The sequence below is a fragment of the Schistocerca gregaria genome, chromosome 10, assembly GCF_023897955.1.
Source record: "Schistocerca gregaria isolate iqSchGreg1 chromosome 10, iqSchGreg1.2, whole genome shotgun sequence".
In the NCBI taxonomy this organism is placed as follows: Eukaryota; Metazoa; Arthropoda; class Insecta; order Orthoptera; family Acrididae; genus Schistocerca; species Schistocerca gregaria.
Window position 1 is genome coordinate 191,368,291 of NC_064929.1, and position 27,735 is coordinate 191,396,025.

Here is a 27,735-nt window from a genome sequence, read left to right on the forward strand (position 1 = left end):
GTGCTGAGTGAGGAATAAATAATGTTCTGCATATCTTTGTACACTCCCCATGGCCTTTCATATTATTTCCACAATCCCCACACAATGTGTACTGTGGAGACAGTAGAATTTATGTACAGCCTGTTTCCCTAAATTTTCCCAAACATGCTTCAAAAATACAACGCCTTTCATCCAAAGATTCCCATCTGACAAGAACTGATGGTATATTGTCAGATTGGGGTATGGGACCTTTCAGTGTTCAGACAATAACTTTATTTTAAGATCATCTCTAATTACTATAAAAATTCACATTGCCAGTTTCAGCATATTAATTGTCCTCTTCATATATGATAATTTTTGTGGACTATGTGACTATTTATGGATTACTGTAATCTCAAGACAGCAGTTTATATTTTGAAACCAATAATATGAATGTTTACAGTAGCTATTTTTCTCATTCAACTTCCATGAGCCTCTCTTACACTTTCATATGGGTGATACTGACTACTTTGCGATCCAAGAGGTAGATGCAGGTGCAAATGTAGAGCCAATGTGTCTCTGAATTTATTTGATGTCTGTTGCCATCCATCCTTGATAAGTGAGCCAAACACTGAAGTAGAACTCTCTCTAGAATTGGTCACACTAGTGTTTTCTCTCATGATTTCCTGTACAAATGCACTACATTTTCCCAGAACCCTCCCATCATACTTAAGTTCTCCATCCATCATCATTGCTTCCAATTTTACCTATTCATATCACTTGTCAGTACTACCCCTACACAGTTATATAATGTGACATGCTCTAGGTATCACAAATAACCATGCAATGGAGAGCTAATTTTAATGTATGTTGTCCTCTATTCTGGCTTGCTGAAAAGCTGCTTTGATGTTTCCCAATGTAGAGGTTGATGGCTATTAGCTGCGATTGTGGATTTGCAGTCACCTGCACCACAGCCCACCAGCACACGATTAATAGCATGCACTGTGTCCCTTGCTTATTCCCCCCTCACCCCCCTTCGAAGCAAGAGTCAAAGGAGCACACCAACTAAACTTTGCAGCCATGTTTACGGACATCAAGTAGCTGTAGCGATGCCAGCGCTTCAAGCAGTTACATTTCACACTGCAGTGAACAGAAGATGAATGACCTTTATGATGAAATCTACAGCCGGGCCTTAGATTTGATAATATTTCTTTGCAGAAGGGCAAGATTGGACAAAGTTTCCTATTGCAGTATCAAATTTCTTTGACATAAATATTTGACATATCAACTTTGACAAAGAAATATGACAGTGTAATACTGGTCTAAGAACCTTGTTTACATATCCCTTGTTTACATATCCATGGAGATTTGTTCTAACTCAGCACATGCTCAATATGTCCACCATTTTATTTCCTAACTTCCTTCAAATGAACACTGAAGTTAGTGATTACCCTAGAGCACATGTCTTCCGTAATTTCAATGCAAGCTTGAAGAATAAGTCTTCTGAGCTCCATTAAATCACGTGGATGTTAAGCGAAATTTTTTTCCTCTAGGTACCCCCAAAGAAAAAAGTCACATGGATTGAGGTCTGGACTATTGGGGAGCCAACTTTGTCCATCATTAAAGCGACCTGGAAACCTGAGTGAAATGACCCACATGTCGAAATTCTCGTGTAAAAACTCCAAAACAGTGTTTGCAGTATGTGGCCTTGCTCCATCTTGCATGAACCACTGCGTGTTGAAGGGCAAGGCAGTAGCAAGAAGCTGTGGAATGAAGCTATTGCAAAGCATGCTCAAATAACGCTCGCTGTTCACAGTTTCTTCAAAGAAAAAGGGTTCAGTAAGTCCGTGACTGGAAATTGCTGCCCATGCTGTAATCCTCGGAGCATAATGTTGTTGTTCATGAAGCACTTGTGGGTTTTCAGTGGCCCAAAAGTGTACATTTTGTTTGTTAATTTTCTAAATGAAAATACGCCTCATCTGAAAACCAAATGTTACTGAGAGTTTCTTCCCTTTCCTCCACCAACTGAGCAAACAGTAGTCTCTGCTGCTTGTGTACATATGGAGGTCACTTTTAAGAATGTGTTGAACGGAGCATCTGGATATTCTCAGTTTCACTGCTGCCTTTCTACATGATTTCCCAGGACTTCTCTGTACAGCAACTTGTACAGCTTCAATATTCTCCGGTGAACAAACAGGCTTAGGCTGAGGTCGCTTTGCTTCCAATACTGTTCCTTCCTGTACAAATTTATCGTACAACCTGTGGATGGTCTTCTTGCAAGGGACCATATTGTGTTAAACTGTTGTTGAAAATGCCTCTGAGTCACAAGGCTTTTTGTTTTATGAAAAAGTAACACAATTGCCGATCGTTGCTGTGTCGTCAGTTTTCCATTGTGAGCCATTGCTGCTTACTAGTCTCCTAGTGGCAGTATAGTAAATTACACATCATTTCGTAATTCATTTGTTTTTCCAATCTCTGCTGGTATTGCTGTAGAGATCCCAGTGGGATATCTAATGTGCATTGTAAACTGTGAAATAAACAATTGGTAACACATTTCGTGCCTCACTCTGTAATACTTAGGAAAATATAGAGCTCTGAAAATGAATGAACCGTTTATAGTAGCCCTATATTTGTAACAAATTCATGAGGCCAACTTCACCTTTGAGACAATACTCCATATCATCACAATTCCATTATTAATAGACGAAGTTATACAATGGTAACACAATCTTCATCTGCTGTTTGCATAGAAATAAAGAATCAAGAATGGAAACTGAGATTCAGATGACATAGCAATAACAAAGTAATTCAGATGGTGCCACATTGATGAGAGCTGCTGGAAACACAGAACAATAGTCTACAGCAGTTACCAGTGCACAGTGAGGAGGCAATATTCAGGGACAAAAAAGAATTCGCACCTGAGGTAGGTGGGGAAGATGTCGACGACGACGCTGTTGACGACAGCAATGCACATGCCGGAGAGCACGATGAAGGCCATGGGCAGCAGCAGGATCTGCAACTCCGTCTGGGCCCAGATCATGGACACCCCGCATGCACCAGACACCGCCAGGCACACCGCTGCAACACAGAAAACAGGTGGGACATCCAAAACTAGTTCACTGTCTGAAAGTTCATAGCTGTGACATCAGCAGCGGGAGGTGCATGGACAGGGACAGGACCTACAGCACTGTCTGTGTTCATATCACAGACATCCCACATGCTCTAGACACCTCCAGGCACACCGCTACAACACAACCCGAGTTACAACGTGGTATATCCCAAATTGGAACACCAGGAGTGGGAGGCACATGGGCAGCAACAGGACCTCCATGCCTGTCTGAGTCCATGTCATGGAAACCTTGCATGCCCCAGACACACATTGCTTTGGTGCAACATAAACCACTTCATAGGATGTTCCAAATTAGTCAACTGTGTGGGCAGTAACAAATGGAACACTAGCAGCAGGAGGTGCATGGACAGCAAACAGCTCTATCTGCATTCACATCATAGACACCCTGCATGCTCTGGATGTTTCCGGGCACACCGATAAAATGCAACACAAGTTACAATGCAGGATATTCCAAGCTAGTTCACTATCTGGGAGTAACCAACAGAAATATCAGCAGTGGGAACCACATAGGCAGCAACAGTATCTGCAACTCCATCTGGATCCATATCGTGGAACATAGCATGCCGCAGACACTCCTAGGCGCAGATCTGCAACACAATACAACACAAGCTACAGCATAGGGTGTTTACAGCATAGGGTGTTTACAGCCTAGGGCCTTTACAGCAGCTGGAAGCATGCTTGTCAAGAGGTGGATGGATGGCACGAAGGAGCAATGTAGCATAAAGTCCCTATCCAAAAACGAGTGGTCAATGGTGGTAAAGTTCTGGCAAAAACTCAGGCTATAACAATGGCAATTATTACTTGCTACCTCATCATCCATAACTATCTCATCCATCTTACTAACTCGCTAAAATGCCTTGGACCAACCAGAATAATCCGGAATCCCTTCTATAAACCAAAATAGACTAAAACCACTATGAAGATTACATCCTTCCAGTATCCTCTACATGCACAAAAGCCTTGTATGAACCCATCCTCACCTTTTCCAATGTACATTCCATCCCCTAAATTTTACCGCACCTTAAAAAAACCTAGAAAACCACACACACCACCTCACCTTCCATACTCAATACACGTTTCCCACTTTCTTTGTCTACCACTCTTTCCTCAAATAGCTCAAACTACTTTGCTATTTATAAATATCTCAAACCTTAAAATGAAAATAAACCAACTGCCTCCTCCAGTCGTCTCCAATACTGGATTGTTAGCACAACTAAACCAACATGTCATTCACTGCACCTCCTCATCCTCTACATACTATCTCAAAGCCACTCCAAAAGTCTCCTCCTTCCTAACCCATATGTCTGCACTGAAATCTCACCTATGCTTAATTCTGGCATTAGCGCTAACAGAGGGTGCTGATTATGTCCAGCACTACGTTTTCTTTCATTGTGGCTTCTTTAGCGAATTGTTTTATAGTTTTTTTAAAAATATTATTCTGTGCACAATCAAAGGTGTTTATTACTTATGTCATTATCTAGAATATTGGCACTTGAGCATATGCCAACTACTGTCTCTTAACTATTTCCTTTTTTTAACAATCTGACTTCTGTCATGTTCTATTTCATTGATTTTTATTACTGTATTGCCTTTTATATGTTATAAGCTCATTACACACTTCAACTATTGTACCCCCCCCCCCCTTTATTTTACGCTGTTCAATTAATCATTGAAAACTAGTGTATGCCTACATTAGTGACATCTGGTGAATTTACAACACAAACATCTTTTGTCTACTGTGCGGCAGCTTGTTTTGAACAGGACTGCTACTGACAACATGACTCGTGTATATGATGATATTTATACATATTTGATGATACTGGTGCTGATTTTGCATTCAACATTTGACGATACCACTATGGCTGTAGTACATTAGGACTTTGTTTTTATAAAACAGGTCTGCCTCTTCATACTTAAAGTGCACAAATGCCTATATATGCCGTAGTACTTTTCATTATGGTCTATTTATTGTTTTTAAGTTGTAGACAATCTGTGAGTGTATTTGTGTTTTTTTCCAATTTTTGCTGCAGATCTGATGATGATCATTATAGACTGAAACCAGTAATCTGTTAACAAAAAGTCTGTGACCATAGACATGAATTAAAGGAAACTTATTGTGTTTCACTTTCTCCAAGCAAAAAGCGGGATTTCACCACTGCACACTGTTTGCCAAAATTAGCCATTGCGAAAATGACAATCACACAAAATAGTTGTCACTACAAACTCTGCCGATCTCCTCAGTGACAGTACTCAGCTTACTGACTTCACAATGTGTGCTCTTAGTGACGAAAGGTTGTACTACAAAAGCCCCGCCCACAAAAGAATTAGTTCTATTACTTTAATGTACCCTCTCGTACATACACGCCACTAGCTGAAAAACAAAAGTATGGTATATTAAATGTGTTCTGCCTGAAAAACCATTCAGGATAAGGCATGTGTCCATGTGAAGTTTTTTTCTTCAAATGAGTGTTCCTGTCTTATACCAAATATTGCCCATTCCACCTGAGAAACTTTCTGTAGAGTAAGTAATGAAAATATAATGCATGGAGTCAGAGGAAAAAAGTTCTTTACAGCTCAGATTTATTAAAAGAAGGGACTGGTTCATAGGACATATGCTAAGGCATCAATGAATATTTAATTTGGCCAATGAGGGAAATGTTGTTTGTTACAGATAAAGAGGGAGTCCAGGGCTTGATTACAGTAAGCCAGTTCAGACGGGAGTATGCAGGGATAAAGAGGTCTGCACACAGTCAACTAGCACGGAGAGCTGTATCAGACTAGTCTTCACACTGAAGCTTACTATAACAATAACACTGTAACAATATTTGCTCGAGACATTATTCTGGAAGCACAAAATATTAGCAACAAACTGATAGTCTGGATGGAGCGGTGAAGCTGCCAGTGCCCTCACCGATGATGGTCTTCTTGGAGACGACCCTGAGCAGCAGGGTGACGGAGGCAAAGGAGACAGCCATGCCAACACCAATGATGAGAGTGTTCTGGAAGCTGGAACTGCTGATGGACGCTGAGCATGCTGCCTCCAGGATTGGTGCACTGGAGTTCTCCAGGAGGCCACTGGTGACAGTGGTTTCCATCCAGGTGGCCTCCTCAGTCCACGGCTCTGTGGTGGTCATGTTCAGAACACTGCAGGAAAGAGAAGTTGATTTATTTTCTGATATTGTGGCAGGCACTTCAGTAAATGACCTGCCCTGTTTTGAAATGGATTTGTGTGTTGATAGAAAACTGAAACTGGTAGGTCGGACCAGAATTCGAATCTTGCCACCCACCCTTGTAGCTTCCATTGTGATAGAACAGGTGGTCATGTCAGCTGATAACATTTTTATGTCAGAAGATAAGTAGTGTTTTCCAAGTCATATAAGTTAATTAACGTCTTTTGTGACTGTAACGGAAGTCTTATATGACCAGACGCGTTTCGCTTTATTCACACGAAATGGCGAGAGGACAGTAGGTCTTCTCAACACAGAAACATAAATATTTAGTGCAGTAAAAGTGCTGTGTGTCAAATATGCAAAACATACATGTGGAAGAATAACAAGAATGAAGCAAACAAGAAAGAAATCTGATGAACAAAGATGCTTTTGCATAACACAGAAATTAATCTATACAACTTGTGCATCTGCAAGTGTGTAAGAAATAGGTTGAAAAAACAAAGAAGACAACTTTTTATTCATTTTTAACTTCTACATCAAACTAACAGTATTTATCTATATTACTGTACTACTAACCCGATTCACAGTGCTATTATACAGATACCCTATTTGATGGCTCCAAAGGCCATAAAAATTTGATCATCATCATTTAAGACTAATTATGCCTTTAAGTCTGGAGCATAGTCTCCCTTATAAAATTCCTCCAAGATCCCCTATTCAGTGCTAACATTGGTTGCTCTTCTGAGGTTAAACCTATTACTTCAAAATCATTGTTAACCGAATCCAGGTACCTTCTCCTTGGTCTGCCCCGACTCCTCCTACCCTCTACTGTTGAACCCATGAGTCTCTTGGGAACCTTGTTTCTCCCATTCGTGTAACATGACCCCACCATCTAAGCCTGTTCATCCTGACTGCTACATCTATAGAGTTCATTACCAGTTTTTCTTTGATTTCCTCGTTGTGGACACCCTACTGCCATTGTTCCCATCTACTAGTTCCTGCAATCATCCTAGCTACTTTCATATCCGTAACCTCAACCTTGTTGATAAGGAAATCTGAATCAACCAGCTTTCACTCCCATACAACAAAGTTGGTCAAAAGATTGAACGGTGCACAGATAACTTACTCCTGGTACTGACTTCCTTCTTGCAGAAGAGAATAGATGGTAGCTGGGTACTCATTGCATTAGCTTTGCTACACCTCGCTTCCAGTTCTTTCATTATGTTGCCATCCTGTGAGAATATGCATCCTAAGCACTTGAAATTGTCCACCTGTTCTAACTTTGTTCCTCCTATTTGGCACTCAATCCGTTTATATTTCTTTCCCACTGACATTACTTTTGTTTTGGAGATGCTCATCTTCATACCATAGTCCTTACATGTCTGATCTAGCTCTGAAATATTACTTTGCAAACTTTCAATCGAATCTGCCATCACAACTAAGTCATCCGCATATGCAAGACTGCTTATTTTGTGTTCACATATCTCAATCCCACCCAGCCAGTCTATTGTTTTCAACATATGATCCATAAATAATATGAACAACAGTGGAGACAGGTTGCAGCCTTGTCTTACCCCTGAAACTACTCTGAACCACGAACTCAATTTACCGTCAACTCTAACTGCTGCCTGACTATCCATGTAAAGACCTTTAATTGCTTGCAAAAGTTTGCCTCCTATTCCATAATCTCGTAGAACAGACAATAACTTCCTCCAAGGAAACCGGTCATATGCCTTTTCTAGATCTATAAAGCATAGATACAATTCCCTGTTCCACTCATAACACTTCTCCATTATTTGTCGTAAGCTAAAGATCTGGTCCTGACAACCTCTAAGAGGCCTAAACCCACACTGATTTTCATCCAATTGGTCCTCAACTAATTCTCACACTTTCCTTTCAACAATACCTGAGAAGATTTTACCCCCAACGCTGATCAAGGAGATACCTCTGTAGTTGTTACAATCTTTTCTGTTTCTATGTTTAAAGATTGGTGTGATTACTGCTTTTGTCCGGTCTGATGGAACCTGTCCCGACTACCACGCCATTTCAATTATCCTGTGTAGTCATTTAAGACCTGACATTCCACTGTATTTGATGAGTTCCGATTTAATTTCATCCACCCCAGCCGCTTTTTTGCACTGCAATCTATTGACCATTTTCTCCACTTCCTCAAATGTGATCCTATTTCCATCATCATTCCTGTCCCATTGTACATCAAAATCTGAAACATTACTGATCGTATTGTCACCTACATTGAGCAACTCTTCCAAATATTCCCTCCATCTGCCCAAGGCATCCACAGGATTCACCAGCAGTTTTCCTGACCTGTCCAAAATACTTGTCATTTCCTTCTTATCTCCCCTTCGAAGACTGCTAATTACACTCCAGAATGGTTTTCCAGCAGCTTGACCCATAGTCTCCAACCTGTTTCCAAAGTCTTCCCAAGATTTCTTCTTGGATGCTGTAATTATCTGTTTGGCTCTGTTTCTTTCTTAAACATAACTTTCTCTGTCTACCTGAGTTCTAGTATGTAGCCATTTTTGATATGCCTTCTTTTTCCTTTTACAGGTTGCCTTGACTGTGTCATTCCACCAAGCTGTTTGCTTTATCCTACCTTTACACACTACTGTTCCAAGACATTCTTTGGCCACTTGTAGTACTGTGTCTCTGTACCTTGTCCATTCCTTTTCCAGTGACTGCAATTGACTACATTCAACTAACTGGTACCTTTCTGAGATGATTGTTATGTACTTGTGTCTGATTTCCTTATCCTGAAGTTTCTCCACTGTTATCCTCCTACACATGGACCTGACCTCCTGCACTTTCGGCCTCACAATATCAATTTCACTGCAGGTTAAATAGTGATCATGGTCATCGAAGAATCCCCTGAATACACGTGTGTCCCTCACAGTCTTCCTGAATTCCTGATCTGTTATTATATAGTCAATGACCAATCTAGTTCCCCTGCCTTCCCAAGTATACCGGTGAATGTTCTTATGTTTAAAAAAGGAGTTTGTGATTACTAAGCCCATACTGGCACAGAAATCCAAGAGTTGTTTACCGTTCCTGTAGATCTCCATATCCTCTACAAATTTACCCATAACCATTTCATACCCTTCTGTTCGATTTCCAATCCTGGCGTTAAAATCACCCTTCACTCTAACAACTACATCACTGAGTGCCTCATAAAAACTATCCATCTTATCTTGATCTGTCCCTTCACAATGCGAATATACTGACACAATCCTAATTTTCTTGCTAGACACTGTCAAATCTATCCACATCAGTCGTTCATTTACATACCTTATTGCAACTATGCTGGGTTCCATTTCTTTCCTGATGTACAGCCCTACACCCCATTGTGCTATTTCTACTTTGATTCCTGACAGGTAGACCTTGTATTCTCCCACTTCTCTTCTTTCTCACCCCTTACCCGAATGTCACTTACAGCTAAAACGTCCAGCCCCATCTTACTTGCAGCCTCTGCCAGCTCTACCTTCTTCCCAGAGTAGCCCTCATTGATATTAATAGTTCCCCATCTCATTACCATTTGTTTGCCAAGTCGTATCTTAGGAGTCCCTGGTTTGTCAGTTAGATGTGGGACTCCGTCACCTCCAAAGGTCCGAGGCATTTTACTCTGATTGTTGCCAGCATCATATTTATAGTACCAGGGAAGCAGGTTGCTAGCCTTACTTGCCCCGGGTCCCATTGAGTTTTACCCCTAACGGTTGAGGGACTAACCAGTGGATTTGGTAGTCTTTGCTGTCTGAGCACAAAGGTGGCCACGACTCTGAATATGTCCGAGATGCCCAGTCTTATCCCAAAGTAACTGGTATCCCGGCTGTCAGTACCACTTACTTGGCCACTCATACATTGCCCGTGGTTCATGAACTAGGAGATGATACCAGGAACCCACACCATGAACCACTGAAAATTTGATTTTCATTGTTTAATACAGTAGGGTTTAAAACATATACTGTATTCAAACATTATCAAGCACCTCGAAGAAAATGATTTATTAACATATAGTCAGCATGGATTCAGAAAAGATTGTCCTTGCAAAACACAACTAGCTCTTTATACTCACGAAGTAATGAGTGCTATCGACAGGGGAATTCAAATTGATTCCATATTTTTAGATTTCCAGAAGGCTTTCAACACCGTTTCTCATAAGTGTCTTGGAACCAAACTGCATTCCTATGCAATGTTGCCTCAGGTGTGTGACTGGGTTTGTGATTTCCTGTCAGAAAGGTTACAGTTTGTACTAATAGATGGAAAGTTATCAAGTATTCCCCAAGGAAGTTTATAGGCCCTCTATTGTTCATGATCATTATTAATGAGATAGGAGACAATCTCAGTGGCTGTCTTAGATTGTTTCCAGATGATGCTGTCATTTACCATAACCAAAACAAATTGTAAAATGATTTAGATAAAATATCTGTATGCTGCAAAAAGTGGCAATTGACCCTGAATAAAGGAAAGTGTGAAGTTACTCACATGACTACTAAAAGCAATCCACTAAATTCTGATTACATGGTAAGTCACACAAATCTGAAGGTTGTAAATTCAACTAAATACTTACAGATTACAATTAAAAATAACCTAAATTGAAACAATCACATAGATAATGTTGTGGGTAGGGAAAACCAAAGACTGCAATGCACTGGCAGAACACTTAGAAGGTGCAAAAGATTTACTAAAGAGACTGCTTATACCATGCTTGTCTGGCCTATTCTGGAGTACTGCTGTGTGGTATGGAATCTGCATCAGGTGGGACTGACGGATGGCATCGAAAAAGTACAAAGAAGGGCAGCTCTTTTTGCATTATCGTGGAATAGGGGAGGTAGTGCCAAAGACATGATATGTGAATTGGAGTGGCAGTCATTAAAACAAAGGCGTTTTTCATTACAATGGGATCTTCCCATGAAATTTCAATCACCAGTTTTCTCCTCAGATTGCGAAAACATTCTGTTGGCACCAACCTACATAGGGAGAAATGATCATCACAATAAAATTAGAGAAATCATGGCTCACACAGAAAAAGTTTAATGGTTGTTTTTCCCATGTGCCGTTTGAGAGTGGAGCAGTAGAGAGACAGCTTGAAGGTGGTTCATTGAAATCTCTGTGAGGTACTTTATTGTGAATAGCAGAGTAATCACATAGATTTAGATATTGACTGAACTGAATTTTTTTACTGCGTTTCCTGGCATTCATTTCAAACCATACAGCCAGCACACACACAAAACATACAGGTACTGTAGAAAGAACATACAAAGTTACATACATTGTTCCAGGAAAGGATTTATACTGTTTGAACTTTAATGGCTGAGAAGGTATTAGTGATAACCTGATATGATTGTGATTATATGGTGCTCTTGTAAGTAGTATGTGCAGCCATTCATTTGTTTTATCTTTTGTTATTTTCAGTTGCCAGTAACTACATGTAAATAAAAAGATGACTGGAAACTTTTTCCTTGGGCAAAGAAAGTGGATTTTAAACTGTTATTGGAAATGAGAAAATTTGAAAGAAGTTCAGAGGTGATGTCTTGTGAAGTTGGTTACTTCACCACCGTCACATGTAACAACAATGAAATTACCCAATATATTTGAGAGGGAAAGAAATGTGTGTCAATTGTGTGGCAGATGGCAGAGGGGTGGACACTCTGGTACAATCTTTCACAAGAAGCCCTGAGAAATCCATACAGCAAACTGCAAGTGAAACGTGTATGCAAATCACGTACTCACTGCATTTAAAAGCAAGCAAAGTGGAAATCCTACATTCGCCAGTTGTGATGAATGAGGATGATCCGTACTGTCAGTCACCATAACTGTGTGTACCGTGCAAGAGATAATTCCTATGTTGCCTAAGATCAATGTGTTTCCTTTTCAAAGAAAAAGTGATGTCTAAAGTACCTTAAAACGTTGAATGAATGAATTCTACACTCCGTAAATGTGTCCATCTATGCCACTTAAAAAATCATAGTCTTTATTATTTTTGTTCAAGTTATGAAAGTTCGAACTGTGTAAACCCTTTGTGGGACACACTGTATGTATATCAATACCATATAATCATTTTGTAATCAAATGTTATTAGAAGCATTTGCACAGTTCCATTCTATGTTGGTCTTGGATGTAGATACCTGGGGCAATAGTGAATCTCTTGACAACCTTTGCCATAATTCTGTGCAACTGAACAGAGCGGATCAGTAACACTACGTCTAATACCCTCCAAGATGCTTGAACATCCTCAGGTATGGACGGAGCAAGTTGTTGCAGAGTAGTAAGTATACTGGTATCCAAATGCTGTCATAATCTAAGCATTAAGAGGTACTATCTTATGTTAAAGGATTAACACAATAAGTCAAGTAATACTGCTAGAAACTATGTATACATCTAAAGGCACTGTAACTCATGGTGTCCAAATTACCCAGACTATATTCGTCCAGTATTTGAGAGCGACAGCACTTAACATCTTCGAACAAACTTTACACGTAATTCCAAACCTTTACAAAACTCACAAATGTTGCCTACAACATTTTTGCTATTTACGTACTAAAAATGCAACATCAGGCATGACGTTTTCATTTATTACTTTTTTACAACTATCTCCATTCACAACACATTTGGCAGACACATCCACATATGCTAAGGTGACAAAGGTCATGGTATAGCAATATGCACATATACAGATGGTGGCCATATCGCGTACACAACATATAAAAGGGCAGTGCATTAGCGGAGGTGTCATTTGTATGTGGGTGACTCAGGTGAAAAGGTTTCCAGTGGGGTTATGGTCACATGACGGAAATTACCAGACGTTGAACACAGAGTGGTAGTTGGAGCTAGACACATGGGACTTTCCATTTCAGAATTGGTTAGGGAATTCAATATTCAGAGATCCATAGTGTCAAGAGTTGGCTGACAGCCTTCACTCAATGACTGAAAGTGGCGGTATTTGCATATAGTTGTCAGTGCTAAGAGACAAACAATATTGCATGAAATAACTGCAGGAGTCAACGTGGGACGATGACTAATGTGTCCCTTAGAGTAGTGTGGCAAAATTTGGTATTAACAGAGTATGGCGGCAAATGTCTGTCATAACTGCCTTAGCTAACAGCACGATATAATCTGCATCACCTCTCCTCAGGCCTTGTGATTGTATCATTTGGCACCTGTACACCCGGAAAAAAGTGGTCTGGTGAGAGGAGTTCAGATTTCAGTTTATGAGAGCTGACGTTATGTTTAGAGTGTGTTGTAGGCCTCACAAAGCCGTGGACACAAGTTGTCAACATGGCACTGTGCCAGCTAGTGGTGGTTCCATAATGGTGTGAGCTGTGTTTACATGGAATGGACCTGGTCCAACTGTACTGCTCATTGACCAGAAATTTTTGTGTTCAGCTACTTGGAGACCATTTTCAGCCATTTGTGGACTTCATATTCCCAAAATATGATTTATGGATCACATTGTACCATATCACCAGGCCACAGTTGTTCATGAGTGGTTTGAAGAACATCCTGGAAAATTCCACCAAATGACCTAACCATCCAAATAACCCAATATGAATCCCATTGAACATTTATGGCATATAATCAAGAGCTCTGTTTGTACAGAAAATCATGTACTGGTAACACTTTTTCAATTATGGATGGCTATAAAGGCAGCCTGGCTCAATTTCTGCAGGGTATTTCCAACAACTTGTTGAGTCGATGCCACATTGAGCTGCTGCAAAAAGAGGTCTGACACGGTATTAGGAGATATCCAATGCCTTTTGTCACCTCAGTGTGTTATATGTTCATCTTCCAAATAGTAAGAGGAACTCTTCCACCTTCTGTATGAAATTCAACTTTAAGCTATTCTTGAGTATGGTACTTGTGTCTTGTATTAAGTCTATTTTTTGTGACTGTTAATTTAATTTTAATTATTATACAGGCAGTGTTTAGTCAGGGTTCCATGTTAATATTTATCTGGTTTGTATTTATTTATTTATGAACCAATATTTTTTATTACATCACTACTGCACTGTCAAAGAGGACATTTACTATATGTTTGTATCTCAATCGCAACATGTAACACTTTTCCCCTCAGGAAAGTCACTTGACAAAATACATTGTCACTATAGAGCATTCAAAGTGTTGTGCGTTTCATTTATTATCTGTTTTATATATTCAGGCAGTGTTCAGGGTTTAAGGCGGTAGAACTTAGGTGGAGTTGGTGTTCAGGCAACACTGGCACGGGGGAGGGTACGTCAAATTAAGGATTTGAAGGTATGAACAATAGCAGAAGTGATTTTTCCAGGTTTACCCAAATTTTATAATCTAACGAGTGTGGACACAAGGGAAAGACCACTAAATAACTAGATTACTGTTGCCAGCTGATGACAGCCCAGCCATTAATCCTTTGATAATAACTTTGCAGTGGAGGATTCTCTGTTGCTAGCTATGGACCTACAATAGGGTACCAAAAAGAAATCAAACTTATTTCTTTTAACTTATTTATTCGCATTTTAAGCATCTTCAATCCCCTTCAAAGTATTCTCCATTTGCAGTAATGCACATGTCTAATCTTTTATTCCATTCCGCTTTTTCCCCAACATTTGATGCTTTAATGAAACAAATTGGTTACGCACATGTATCATTCAAAGTATTTTCCATCACTGGCCACTACTTTCTCCTATCTTTCAGGCATGAATCCCACGTCAAAAAAATTGTTCATCTTTTGAAGTGATACACGAATCGATCCAATTTGTGACTTCTTCATGAGATTGGAAGTGTTGGTCAGTCAGGATATGCACTAGTGATCTAAACAGGTGATAGTCAGAGGGAGCGATGTCTGGAGAATATGGCGGGTGGGGTAGGACTTCCCATTTTAATGTTTCCAAGTACGTTTTGACCTCTTTTCCAACATGGGGTCAAGCATTATCGTGCTGCAGAATCACTTTATCATGCCTCTCGCTGTATTGCGGTTGTTTGTCTTTTAATGCCCTGCTCAAACACATTATTTGCATTCAATAATGAGCACCTGTGATTGTTTCACTTGGTTTTAACACCTCATAGTACACAACGACGAACCAGTCCCACCAAATGCAGAGCATGATCTTGGAGCTGTGAATATTCGGTTTGACCATTGACATGGAAGCATGGCTCGGATATCCCCAGGGTTTTTTGCATTTAGGGTTATTGTAAAGAAAAAAGTTTTTCATCCCCGGTCACAATGCAATGCAGAAATCCCTTCCGTTTTTGCCTCTGAAGCAACTGTTCACAATCACACAAATGCCATTCAATGTCTCTTGGTTTCAGCTCAAGTTCCTTCTTTCTGAATTGTGCCCATAGCTTTGAGACATTTTGAAATGGCTTGCTGTGTCACTCCCACTAATCATGACAACTCTTCTCAAGTTTGACGCTAGTCTTCACTCAGCAATGTCTTCAATTCTGCATCTTCAAAAACATTCTCTCTTCCACCACTACGCCAGTCTATGAAGAGTCTATGAAGTTAAAATCAACATTTTTGAAGTGTTGAAACCACTCACAACACGTTCTTTCACTAATAGTGTCCTTACCAAACGTACCTGAGAACATTTGATGAGACTCGGCTGCTGTTTTCCTCATATTGAAACAAAAAACTAACATCTCGCACAAGTGACAATAATTAGGCTCATAAACTAACATTTTCAATCAAGAAAAACTTTATGATACAGACCAAATTGACTAATGTTTGAAAGAGGTTATGTTGACTGAGGTTCAAGCTAACTGCCTGACATCTGAAATCTGTTTCTTTTGACCGCTACTTACCGTTGTCGCTACCTGTTGGCAAACAGTGGAAGCAAAGTTGTAAACCTTTAACAAAATATTGTTTAAATTCATCTTTTGTGATGCCTTACAGTGACTTCATCAGTTTTTTCTTCACCTCAGCAGCATCAACAAAACACTTTCCTTTCGTGTCTTTTTTTCATTCTAGGAAACAAGGAAAGAGTCACATGGGGGCAAGGTCAGGGGAGTATGGGTAGGGGTGAGGAACAGGGGCCATTCCATTTCTGATCAAGAATTGTCATACAGACAGGGCTGTGCCAGCAGTGCATTGTCACAAAGGAAAAACCAGTCACCTGACTTCCACAAATTGAGGCACTTCCGCTGTGTGCTGTTGTGGAATCTTTCAAAACTTCCAAGTAGAAAGCCCAGTTAACTATCTGACCCTGTGGAACAAATTCTGAATGAACAATTCCTCTCGCATCAAATAAAAAATCAGCATTGTCTTAATGTTTGATTTTACCTGACGAGCTGTCTTTGAGCGAGGCGAACCTGTACTGTTCCACTGCCTCAATTGTTACTTTGATTCAGCATTGTAAGCACAGTGCTAAGTTTCATTGCCTCTGTTAATTTTTTAAGAAAAGTTCAGATCACTTTGGGATTCTTCTTTCAAAGCATAGTATCCTTCCATGTGAACTTGTTTTTGTTTAGCAATCATTAGACATGGCACAAATTCGGCAGCCAGCCTTTTCATTCACAAATCTTCTGACACATTTCACCGCACAATTTCTTCAGTGGTCCATTGTCAATCTTCTTTGATGACTGCATGAATGTTTTCAACATTTTCATGTGTTGGGGCGTTGGAAGGATGGCCAGAATGAGGTTTGTCCAACTGACATTTCCCCATTTTTGAAACAAAAAACCACTCAAACCCTTGAGTTTTCCCCACAGCATCATCCTTGTATACGGTTTTTAACACTTCAAGAGATTCTGTTTCATCTTTTCCAAGCAAAGAGTATAATTTTACTTTTTTTTGCTCACAAAAATCAGCCATTGAAAAAATGAGAATCACAAGAAACAGAAGTCACTATAAACTCTGGTGAAACTAGTCCTAACCTTCTTCAGTGATGGCGATCAGCTCACTTAAACTGGAATGATCATTCTGTGGGCTTCTAGCCACAGAATTCACTCTTGTCTGACTGAGTGGCAAGTTTATTTGCATCAGACTCACCTGGAGTAGTTGGTCTTAACGTCAGCAGGTGGTGGCATCTGTCCAGCGAGGATAGCGATGACGTCACAGACAGTGGTCTCCTGGCCAGGGTAGGCCATGTTGTACTGCGACATGCGGGTCACCAGGTCTGGCAGCCACAGCAGGAAGCCATTAGAGCTGCAAATGGAAAACAGCAGCTGTAGAAAATGTGGCTGTCTATCATCTTCAGTCCTAAGGTATCATATACACTAATGGGTCAAAACGCTACAACCCCCTGCTTAATAGCTTCTGTGTCCATCTTTGGAACATAAAATGACTGATTCTGCATATCAGGTATCTGACAGTTCCTTGGTAGGTTTGTGAAGTAATGTATCATTAGATGATTATGCACATACCATGTAATTTGTCTAAATACCGCACTGTCAATTTGTGTACTCTGTGATGGGTGCTCGATAGCGACCCAAATGAGCTCCATAGGATTCACATCAGGTGACTTTGGTTACTGAGACATCACTGCAAGTTCACTATGATGCTCCTCACCAAACCACTGTAGCACGGTTCTGGCTCTGAGACACAAACAGTTATACTGCTGAAAGATGACAGAGCCGTTGAGGAAGACATCAAGCATGAAGTGATGCAGATAGTTTGCAGCTGTCAGCCTGTCTTTGATTACTACCACAGGTCCCACGGGAGAGCAGGAGAATGCCTCCTGTAGCATAATACTGCTCTCTCCAGCCTGTGTTTGTGGTGTATTCTACATTTTGAGGTGCCATTCACCTAGCTGGTGGTGTTTGTGGAGACGACTGTCAACCTAGTGTAGCAAAACTGTGATTCATCTGAACAGCCAATATGTTTCCTCTGTTTGACGGTCGAATCCCAATTGCCCTGTGCCAACTGCAGTTGTAACTGACAATGTAATCATGTCAATGTGTGAACACATAGGGATGGTCTGCTGTGAAACGCCATTTTAAACCATATATGATGAATGGTGTGCTCCAAAACATTGTGCGTGCACAAATATTATGCTCTTTTGGCAGAGATGCTACAGACCACCGTCATACTTTACAGAGCAGACAAGCTTCTGAGCCCCATGTTCTGTCAAGAGTCATGGACATTCAAGCATTTAGTGCCTAGTGGTAATTTCATTATCTTCCACTACCTCTTGAAGCACATGTTCACAACAGTAGCACATGAACATTCGACTAGTTTCGCCATTTTTGAGATACTTGTTCACAGGCTCTGCGTAATAATAATCTGTCCTTTGTCAAAGGTGCTTTTCTCAACAGATTTTCCCATTTTCAGCCTACATCTTTGCTAGGGTGATTCCCCTAACATGTCTGCTCTGCTTACATACGTTTCTTACCATGTCATATACCTGCAGTGCCAGCAGGCAGCATCCGACATTGTGAGGCGCAGTTGTAATAATGTTGTGGCTTCTCAGTTTATGATACCTCCAGGTTTTATTTTTTTGTCTGGATTGTACACAGATGAACTCTTTCTGGCCTGTGGTTATAATTTTTTCCTACTTTATTCTCAGGATTGACTTAATAAAGATCACCGAGTTGGTCAAAAGACTTAATCCAGAAGATTCCAATAGAGTTTGATGAATCTGATGATAAAGATGATGCTTTGATGGAAAGAGATTAAAGTGAAGAAAGTTTATCAGAAGAAACTGTGCCTCTTGCTCTAATTCAACAAAGCAATGAGTTCTGAAGGCACGTGTTGAGAAAAAAGTGTTATTAAAATAACTACTGCTTTTCACCAGATAGATTACATAGAAAACTTTTGCTGGAATATTGTGAAGTGTTTACTTACACTAGTTGAAAGTGTTGATACCATGTTTGTAGTCTCACTTATCTTGAAATATACAGCAGATGTGAATAATTTGTGTAGTGTTTATCACTGATTATTTGTCATAAAGCAACTTGAAACTGCTTAGTTGTGCGTATAATTGTTCTATTGAGTACTGAGGTATCATATATGATACAACCTACAAAAATTTCACTTTGTATTCAAAAATGTTTTGAGGGTCACTTGATATTAACTAGAAGTAACACAAAGCAATTAACAAAAATGTGGCTAATTTGAACATTTAATATGTGCTCAAGACTCGAGAGGCTATTGGAGAGAGACATTTCACACAAACGATAACCATTGTATGTCATGGGATTCCAAAAACCTTTGATACCCATTGACACTGAAACCACTTATGTTGATCATCCGAAACATATTGGCCACCATCCACCGAAAGACTAAACACTGTCTAATGACATTGTGGGCACGGAGCATGATAAGGAAAGACTGGAAGCAAAGCAGAGACCTACATGGCTCAATCTAGTGATAAGAAGCTTTGCATATATACAAGTTCACTGTCATAAGCAACTTTGACTGAGGGCATATTGTTACTGCCTGACGCATGCAACTAGCATCTCAGAAATGGGGAAGCTGGTTGACTATTCACACGTTACTGTCGTGAGCTCCTTCAGGAAGTCTTCAAAGGATGGGAGAACTATGAATAAGTGACAAAGTGTCGAAAGCCCACATCTCATCACAGAACGTGGGTGCTTGTCAGCTCTGTAAAGCAGGATAGGCAGTGATCTGTGCTAGATCTGATGACAAAGCTGGTATGGAAGCAAGTGTTTCCAAGCATACCGTCCAGCATATACAACTGAATGAAGGCCCTACAGCTAACATCCTCCAAGTGTTCCTCTTGTTGATCCAATGACATCAACAATTACAAGTACAAGTAGAGTGCGCACCTGTTCATCAAAACTGGACAGTGGGGCAACAGAAAATTGTTGCATGGTTAGACACATCACATTTCTCATTACACCAGGTTGATGATCATGTGTGGATATAGCATCATTTGAGCGAATGTCTGCTCGAAATATGCACTGTACCATAACTGTAGGCTGGTGGGGGGCAGTATTACAATATGGAGGGGGGGGGGGGGGGGGAGGCAGTCATATGGGCTTCCATGGGACCTGTGGCAGTAATCTAAGGCACAGTGATAGCTGCAGGCTACGTAAACCACCTGTACACCATATACCTTTGAAAATCCACTAAGGAGTTGTCAAAGTCATGTTGTGCAGAAATGCTGCCATACTGTGTTCCAAAAGTAGACCAACTTGCTTTTAAGCTGGTGATCATAATGTCTGGACTTATGAGTATATTACATGTATTAATTGAAAGACAAGAAAGTAGGAGCTCTCTAACCTGCATAGGTTCCATTATATAGACTGTTCCTCGTATAATCTCCACTTTGGACAGAAAATCTGACTGCAATTACTCTTGATCATTCTTCCTCATAAGTGTTTTATCCCAAGGGGCTCAATTAGTTCAGCTTAATATGTCAGACCACCTAATTCAAGGGTAAAGTACTCTTTTATTGCAGAAGAATGGCACAGACACACATTATGGGTCAACAACTGAAAGTGAAGACCACTCACATACTGCTCAGAGAGCCACATCATTTCTTATATAATCACTGCCTGCTGTGGGTGTAGTGTCCAGTCTGGTATGAAAGCTCAGAAGAGAAAACTCCAGATAGCAAACCAAGTCACCTTGTACAGCAACAGAGATCATAGTTGCTGCCCAAAAGCAAAGTCTGAAGGAAGTTCATAATAAGGGTCAGTAATATGGTCTGTTTGGTATGTTTTCAGAGAGCAGATTAAGTGCAAACAGAAGAATGATTTTTGTAGCACTAAGAGACCATCATCATTGCAGCCATAGCCAGTGGTGCTCCCCTTAATCATGTGGCATGAAGCAAGCAATGTGGTGGATGCTATATTGATTTCCATAGGCCTGCTAGCACCGTGGCCCTGAACGCAGTGTGTCGTCTGGGCCATCTGCTGGTGGAAGACGTGGCAATTCTGAGTGGTCACTATTGACTGACCTCACAATCAATTCTCCACGCAAACAGGCTTCAAAATGTCCAACAGTGCCACCTAACCACTGTGTCAGCCAATAGGCATCACTGGATGCGGATATGGAGGGGCATGTGGTCAGCACACCACTCTCCCAGCTGTCGACAGTTTTCATGACCAGACTGCTACTTCTCAAGCAGGCAGTTCCCAATTGGCATCACGAGGGCTGAGTGCAACCCTCAGCAGACCCAGATGGTCACCCATCCATGTGCTAGCCATGCCCAATGGTGCTTTACTTGGGTGATCTGATGGGAACTGGTGCTAGCACTGTAGCAATGCCAATGGCTCATATAGTCAACAGATAGCTATAAACAGAGTCCGAAACATAAAAGGCCATCATAAGCATCCTAGCATCCAAGCACATGCTTGTGTCTGTGTATGTGCGGATGGATATGTGTGTGTGTGCGAGTGTACACCTGTCCTTTTTTCCCCCTAAGGTAAGTCTTTCCGCTCCCGGGATTGGAATGACTCCTTACCCTCTCCCTTAAAACCCACATCCTTTCGTCTTTCCCTCTCTTTCCCTCTTTCCTGAAGAAGCAACCATCGGTTTGTGTGTTTTATTTATCGTGCCTATCTACTGGCACTTTCCCACTTGGTAAGTCTTGGAATCTTTGTTTTTAATATAGAAAAATTCAATATGTTAGCTAAATTTCATATGCTGCAACATATTATGTAATATGCAGCAAATGCAAAATCAAAGCCACTTATAATTTTCATTGCACACTTTTCTAAATTTTGTGCAGTGTCTTACTTTCACCTGAATATTATAACAGCTATGACCAGTAACAAAGTGATGGGCACATCATCACGAACTTGACATATAAAGCTAAAAACAAAGCAAAAATGATTTTTTTTGCCAAATAGTTTCTGTAAAATCATTTGAGAAAGACTGCAGCATGTGCGCCTCAATTCTACCATTGCTGCCTGGCCAAAAGGTGAAAAACACTTATCAGCCTCCACTTCCGAACAAACAAATGAAATGAACTCGTGCAGTGCTTACGACAAAAGCTGGTCATCGTGCATCGGTCACAATATCCTGCACGAGCTATACACCCTGCTGCAGAATTAATGATTGGTTCTAACAGTGAAGCTGCCACCAGCGTAGAGACTGATCTACTTACACAAAATAAGTCACTGCTTCTGTCTTTGGTGAGTTATTTATGTCTATTAGCAGTCTGTCATCACCATACCCTCTAGAAAATTTGCAATCAACCATTATAGCCTCTCGCCGAGGTAAGTCCTGCAAGGAACCTGGGAGCATGTGTATTGTAAGTATTCTTGCTGTGACAACTCTCTGTTGCACATTTATTTATTTTTCTATTTATTGTTTTTTACTTAGCATCCTTGTATCTCATCATTATAAAAATGATATAAGATTTGTCATACATTGCCTTACATAGAAAATAGGACATGAAAAGATTTACAATTATATGTTCATAAATAACATATTATTACATATAACATGAAACCATATGCATAACAACATTCATAATATGCTAAATTAGAATAATAGATGAATACAATTTAGTTTTGAATTATCATTTTGGATCATTATGATGAAGGAAATAAGCTACTGTATATTGAATGCTGGTGACTTAAGTATTCCTTGACACTATAAAAACCCTTGCTAATTAACATTTTTTTAAGTTCTTTTTTGAATATGTGGAATTTTGGTATACTTTTAATTTCCTTTGGTAGTGCACTAAATAAGATTTTTGTTGATAAAGAACACTTTTTTGATACATAGCTTTTGTGTGACTTTCTCAGTGAAAGTCATCTCTATTTCTCATTTTGGCACATTTCTGTAATGAGTGCTAAGGGACATTTATGATGGCATAAAGAGTGACGTCACTGGAAATGAGGAATTTGGAGAGATGAATTACACTATGCCCTGTGGGAATCAGGTGGAAGTGTCAGAGTTTGTCCAGTGCCTGGAGAATGTTACTTCCATCACTTATAGTGTCAACAGTGATGTACAGAAGGATGTGCTGTTACTGTACAGAAGTTTTTCTTGTGGTCAGGGTGTCATCCCCATTTTGTGCTTAAGTGGAAGAATATGGACACATTCTACAGCATTATGTACTGCATACAGCACAGTAACAGTTCAGATATGATGATTGTCTGTATCAGCATGACAATGTAACCAGTTATAACCGGCATCTATAAGCCAATGGTCTGTGGGCAGTGACGTTCCTGAAATGAACTGGCCTGTGGAGAGGCCTGACTTGATCTAAAGGGTTGTAGAAGTGGTTATGAAATTGCAGTGGTGTAGCTGATGTATTTATATGAGTGATTGCTTTGCGTATTTTGCTAGTTTCTGCTTGTTCTATAAAGAATTTTCTTAAATTGTCTACCTGTCCCTAACGTAGGTATTTTATGTCGATAAATCCCCTTTCTCCTTCCTTCCTGCTTAATGTGAATCTTTCTGTTGCTGAATGTATGTGATGTATTGCACATTTGTGGCATTGTGATCGTGTAAGTGTATTGAGTGCTTCTAGGTCTGTTACTCCATTTCACTACTCCAAATGAGTAGGTCAATATTGGTATAGCACAAGTATTTATAGCTTTTGTCTTGTTTCTTGCTGTCAATTCTGTTTTCTGTATTTTTGTTAGTCTTTGTCTATATTTTTCTTTTAGTTCTTCTTTAATATTTGTATTATCTATTCCTATTTTTTGTCTGTATCCTAGATATTTATAGGCATCTGTTTTTTCCATCGCTTCTATGCAGTCGCTGTGGTTATCCAATATGTAATCTTGTTTAGTGTGTTTTCCCTTAACTATGCTATTTTTCTTACATTTGTCTGTTCCGAAAGCCATATTTATATCATTGCTGAATACTTCTGTTATCTTTAGTAATTGGTTGAGTTGTTGATTTGTTGCTGCCAGTAGTTGTAGATCATCCATGTATAGTAAATGTGTGATTTTGTGTGGGTATGTTCCAGTAATATTATATCCATAATTTGTATTATTTAGCATGTTGGATAGTGGGTTCAGAGCAAGGTAGAGCCAGAAAGGACATTGTGATGTGATCTGCTGTTTCTATTTGTTGTTTGCAAAGTCGGCATTTATCTGTTGTGGTATTGCGAGCTTTAATAATATAATAACAATAATAATTATTATTATTATCATTATTTATTATTATTATCATTATTAATCTGTTTCTGTGCCATAATATGGCAACCACTCCTTTAAATAAATGAATGGTAGCAGACTGTAAATTTGTTGTACATACTGTTTTTCTCCTATCATGTTTTTCTTGGTGGTTGATGCTATACATTTGTATATGCTTGACAGTGACACACAAGCCTAAACTACAATAGACAATGAAAACTGTTACAGTCAAAAGCAGAAAATGATGTCATTTATACACTGGGAGCTTAACGGAGTAGCCTCCGTGCAGCTGCAGTTAGTACGTACCTGGCGTAGAGGCCAAACTGCAGAAGACAGGCGAGCAGTGTGTACAGCAGGTAGGGCGGTCTGAACAGTGGGGCAGTCTGCCTCCACATGTGGCGAGCGATGGCCGCTGGGGACTTGGTGTTGACACCCACCGATGACACTGACTGCGAGTCCCTCTGGAGGGCTGTAACCTGTGCAAAGGGAAGGTGGTGGTTCTTCTGTCAACTGCTTGTTCCTTTCCCTCCACCCCATCAAATCATTCCAATTACTTGCACTCATTTTCACATAAGGTTCCAGTTTCCTGTCTATCTTCTCATATAGTTTCCCTTCCCCTTCCCACATGATCCTACGCACATCAGTTTTGCATCACCTCAGTCCCATGAGTTCAGGAAATTGTACAGAAAACTGGAACAGAGATAAACATAAACATCATTTCCACCCTTTTTATTGCTCACGAACACCGCACATTGCATGTTGTACCACCATACAGGATATCTTCAGAGGTGGTGGTCCAGATTGCTGTACACACCGGTACCTCTAACACCCAGTAGTATGTCATCTTGCATTGAGGCATGCCTGTATTCATCATTGCATTCTATCCACAAGCTCATCAAGGCACTGTTGGTCCAGATTGTCCCACTCCTCAACAGCGATTTGGCGTAGATCCTTCAGAGCGGTTGGTAGGTCACTTCGTTCATAAACAGCCTTTTTCAATCCAACCCAGGCATGTTCAACAGGGTTCAAGTCTGGAGAACATGCTGAGTGGTCCATTCAGCATGTTGTTGCGCCCATCTGTACCACACTGCATGGTGTCATGGTTGCAAAGATGGATCTCACCATGGACTTCAGGAGTGAAGTTGCGCTGCAGCCTATTGCACACAGTTTCAGTCTTAACACAACATCCTCTGGCTGCACGAAAAGCATTATTCAACGCGGTGGCTTTGCTGTCAGCGTTCCTCTAAGTGATAATCCAAAAGTAGCAGTCGTCAACTGCAGTACTAGCTCTTGGGTTGCCTGAATGAGGTATGCCATCGACAGTTCCTGTCTCTCTCTATATCTCCTCCATGTCAGAACAACCTCACTTTGGTTCACCCTGAGACACCTGGACACTTCCCATGTTGAGAGTCCTTCCTGGCACAAAGTAACAATGCAGACATGATCTAACCACGGTATTGACCGTCCAGGCATGGCTGAACTGCAGACAACATGAGCCGTGTACCTCCTTATTGGTGGAATGACGAACTGACCGGCTGTCGGACCCACACCGTCTAATAGGTGCTGCTCATGCATGATTGCTTACACCTTTGGGTGTGTTTAGTGACATCTCTGAACAGTCAAAGGAACTGTGTATGTGATGAAATATCCACAGTCAAGGTCTATCTTCAGGAGTTCTGGGCACCGGGCTGATGCAAAACTGTTTTTGGTGTGTGTAGTTCCCTGTCATCCATTTTGTCATATACACTCCTGGAAATTGAAATAATAACACCGTGAATTCATTGTCCCAGGAAGGGGAAACTTTATTGACACATTCCTGGGGTCAGATACATCACATGATCACACTGACAGAACCACAGGCACATAGACACAGGCAACAGAGCATGCACAATGTCAGCACTAGTACAGTGTATATCCACCTTTCGAAGCAATGCAGGCTGCTATTCTCCCATGGAGACGATCGCAGAGATGCTGGATGTAGCCCTGTGGAACGGCTTGCCATGCCATTTCCACCTGGCACCTCAGTTGGACCAGCGTTCGTGCTGGACGTGCAGACCGCGTGAGACGACGCTTCATCCAGTCCCAAACATCCTCAATGGGGGACAGATCCGGAGATCTTGCTGGCCAGGGTAGTTGACTTACACCTTGTAGAGCACGTTGGGTGGCACAGGATACATGCGGACGTGCATTGTCCTGTTGGAACAGCAAGTTCCCTTGCCGGTCTAGGAATGGTAGAACGATGGGTTCGATGACGGTTTGGATGTACCGTGCACTATTCAGTGTCCCCTCGACGATCACCAGAGGTGTACGGCCAGTGTAGGAGATCGCTCCCCACACCATGATGCCGGGTGTTGGCCCTGTGTGCCTCGGTCGTATGCAGTCCTGATTGTGGCGCTCACCTGCACGGTGCCAAACACGCATACGACCATCATTGGCACCAAGGCAGAAGCGACTCCCATCGCTGAAGATGACACGTCTCCATTCGTCCCTCCATTCACGCCTGTCGCGACACCACTGGAGGCGGGCTGCACAATGTTGGGGCGTGAGCGGAAGACAGCCTAACAGTGTGTGGGACCATAGCCCAGCTTCATGGAGACGGTTGCGAATGGTCCTCGCCGATACCCCAGGAGCAACAGTGTCCCTAATTTGCTGGGAAGTGGCGGTGCGGTCCCCTATGGCACTGCGTAGGATCCTACGGTCTTGGCGTGCATCCGTGCATCGCTGCGGTCCGGTCCCAGGTCGACGGGCACGTGCACCTTCCGCCGACCACTGGCGACAACATCGATGTACTGTGGAGACCTCACGCCCCACGTGTTGAGCAATTCAGCGGTACGTCCACCCGGCCTCCCGCATGCCCACTATATGCCCTCGCTCAAAGTCCGTCAACTGCACATACGGTTCACGTCCATGTTGTCGCAGCATGCTACCAGTGTTAAAGACTGCAATGGAGCTCCGTATGCCACGGCAAACTGGCTGACACTGACGGCGGCGGTGCACAAATACTGCACAGCTAGCGCCATTCGACGGCCAACACCGCGGTTCCTGGTGTGTCCGCTGTGCTGTGCATGTGATCATTGCTTGTACAGCCCTCTCGCAGTGTCCGGAGCAATTATGGTGGGTCTGACACACCGGTGTCAATGTGTTCTTTTTTCCATTTCCAGGAGTGTAATTCAATTTCTCTTCCCTGTACCTTATCATACAAAAACAACTACCCACTGTTCATGTTGTATTCTTCCAGTTACATGCCCTTCACCATACTGCATGATTACAATTACCTACTCTCCAACTTGTCCTATGATTTGAATTTTCTGCTCTCCACCTTCTCATATGATTCCAGTTACCTACCTAGTATCCAGTCCGATGATTCCAGTTATATGGTAGATTGATTGTGTATTCACTGAAGAGCCAAGGAAACTGGTACACCTGTCAAATATCGTGTTGGGCCCCTGCAAAAATGCAGAAGTGCTGAAACACAATGTGGAACTG

The 27,735-nt window shown here is 41.2% G+C and overlaps 1 protein-coding gene across 2 annotated transcripts in view; it reads right to left on the reverse strand.

The window, feature by feature from the left end:
• LOC126293655 (synaptic vesicle glycoprotein 2B-like) overlaps positions 1 to 27,735 on the reverse strand; it is a 214,674-nt gene that overhangs the window by 18,854 nt on the left and 168,085 nt on the right. For both annotated transcript variants that reach the window (XM_049986939.1, XM_049986940.1), the window contains exons 7-10: positions 24,556 to 24,725; positions 17,234 to 17,389; positions 6,000 to 6,232; positions 2,877 to 3,036 (exon numbers count right to left, since the gene is read on the reverse strand). In XM_049986939.1, coding sequence (XP_049842896.1) covers positions 2,877 to 3,036; positions 6,000 to 6,232; positions 17,234 to 17,389; positions 24,556 to 24,725 — 719 coding nt within the window. The remainder of the gene's footprint in view (positions 1 to 2,876; positions 3,037 to 5,999; positions 6,233 to 17,233; positions 17,390 to 24,555; positions 24,726 to 27,735) is intronic.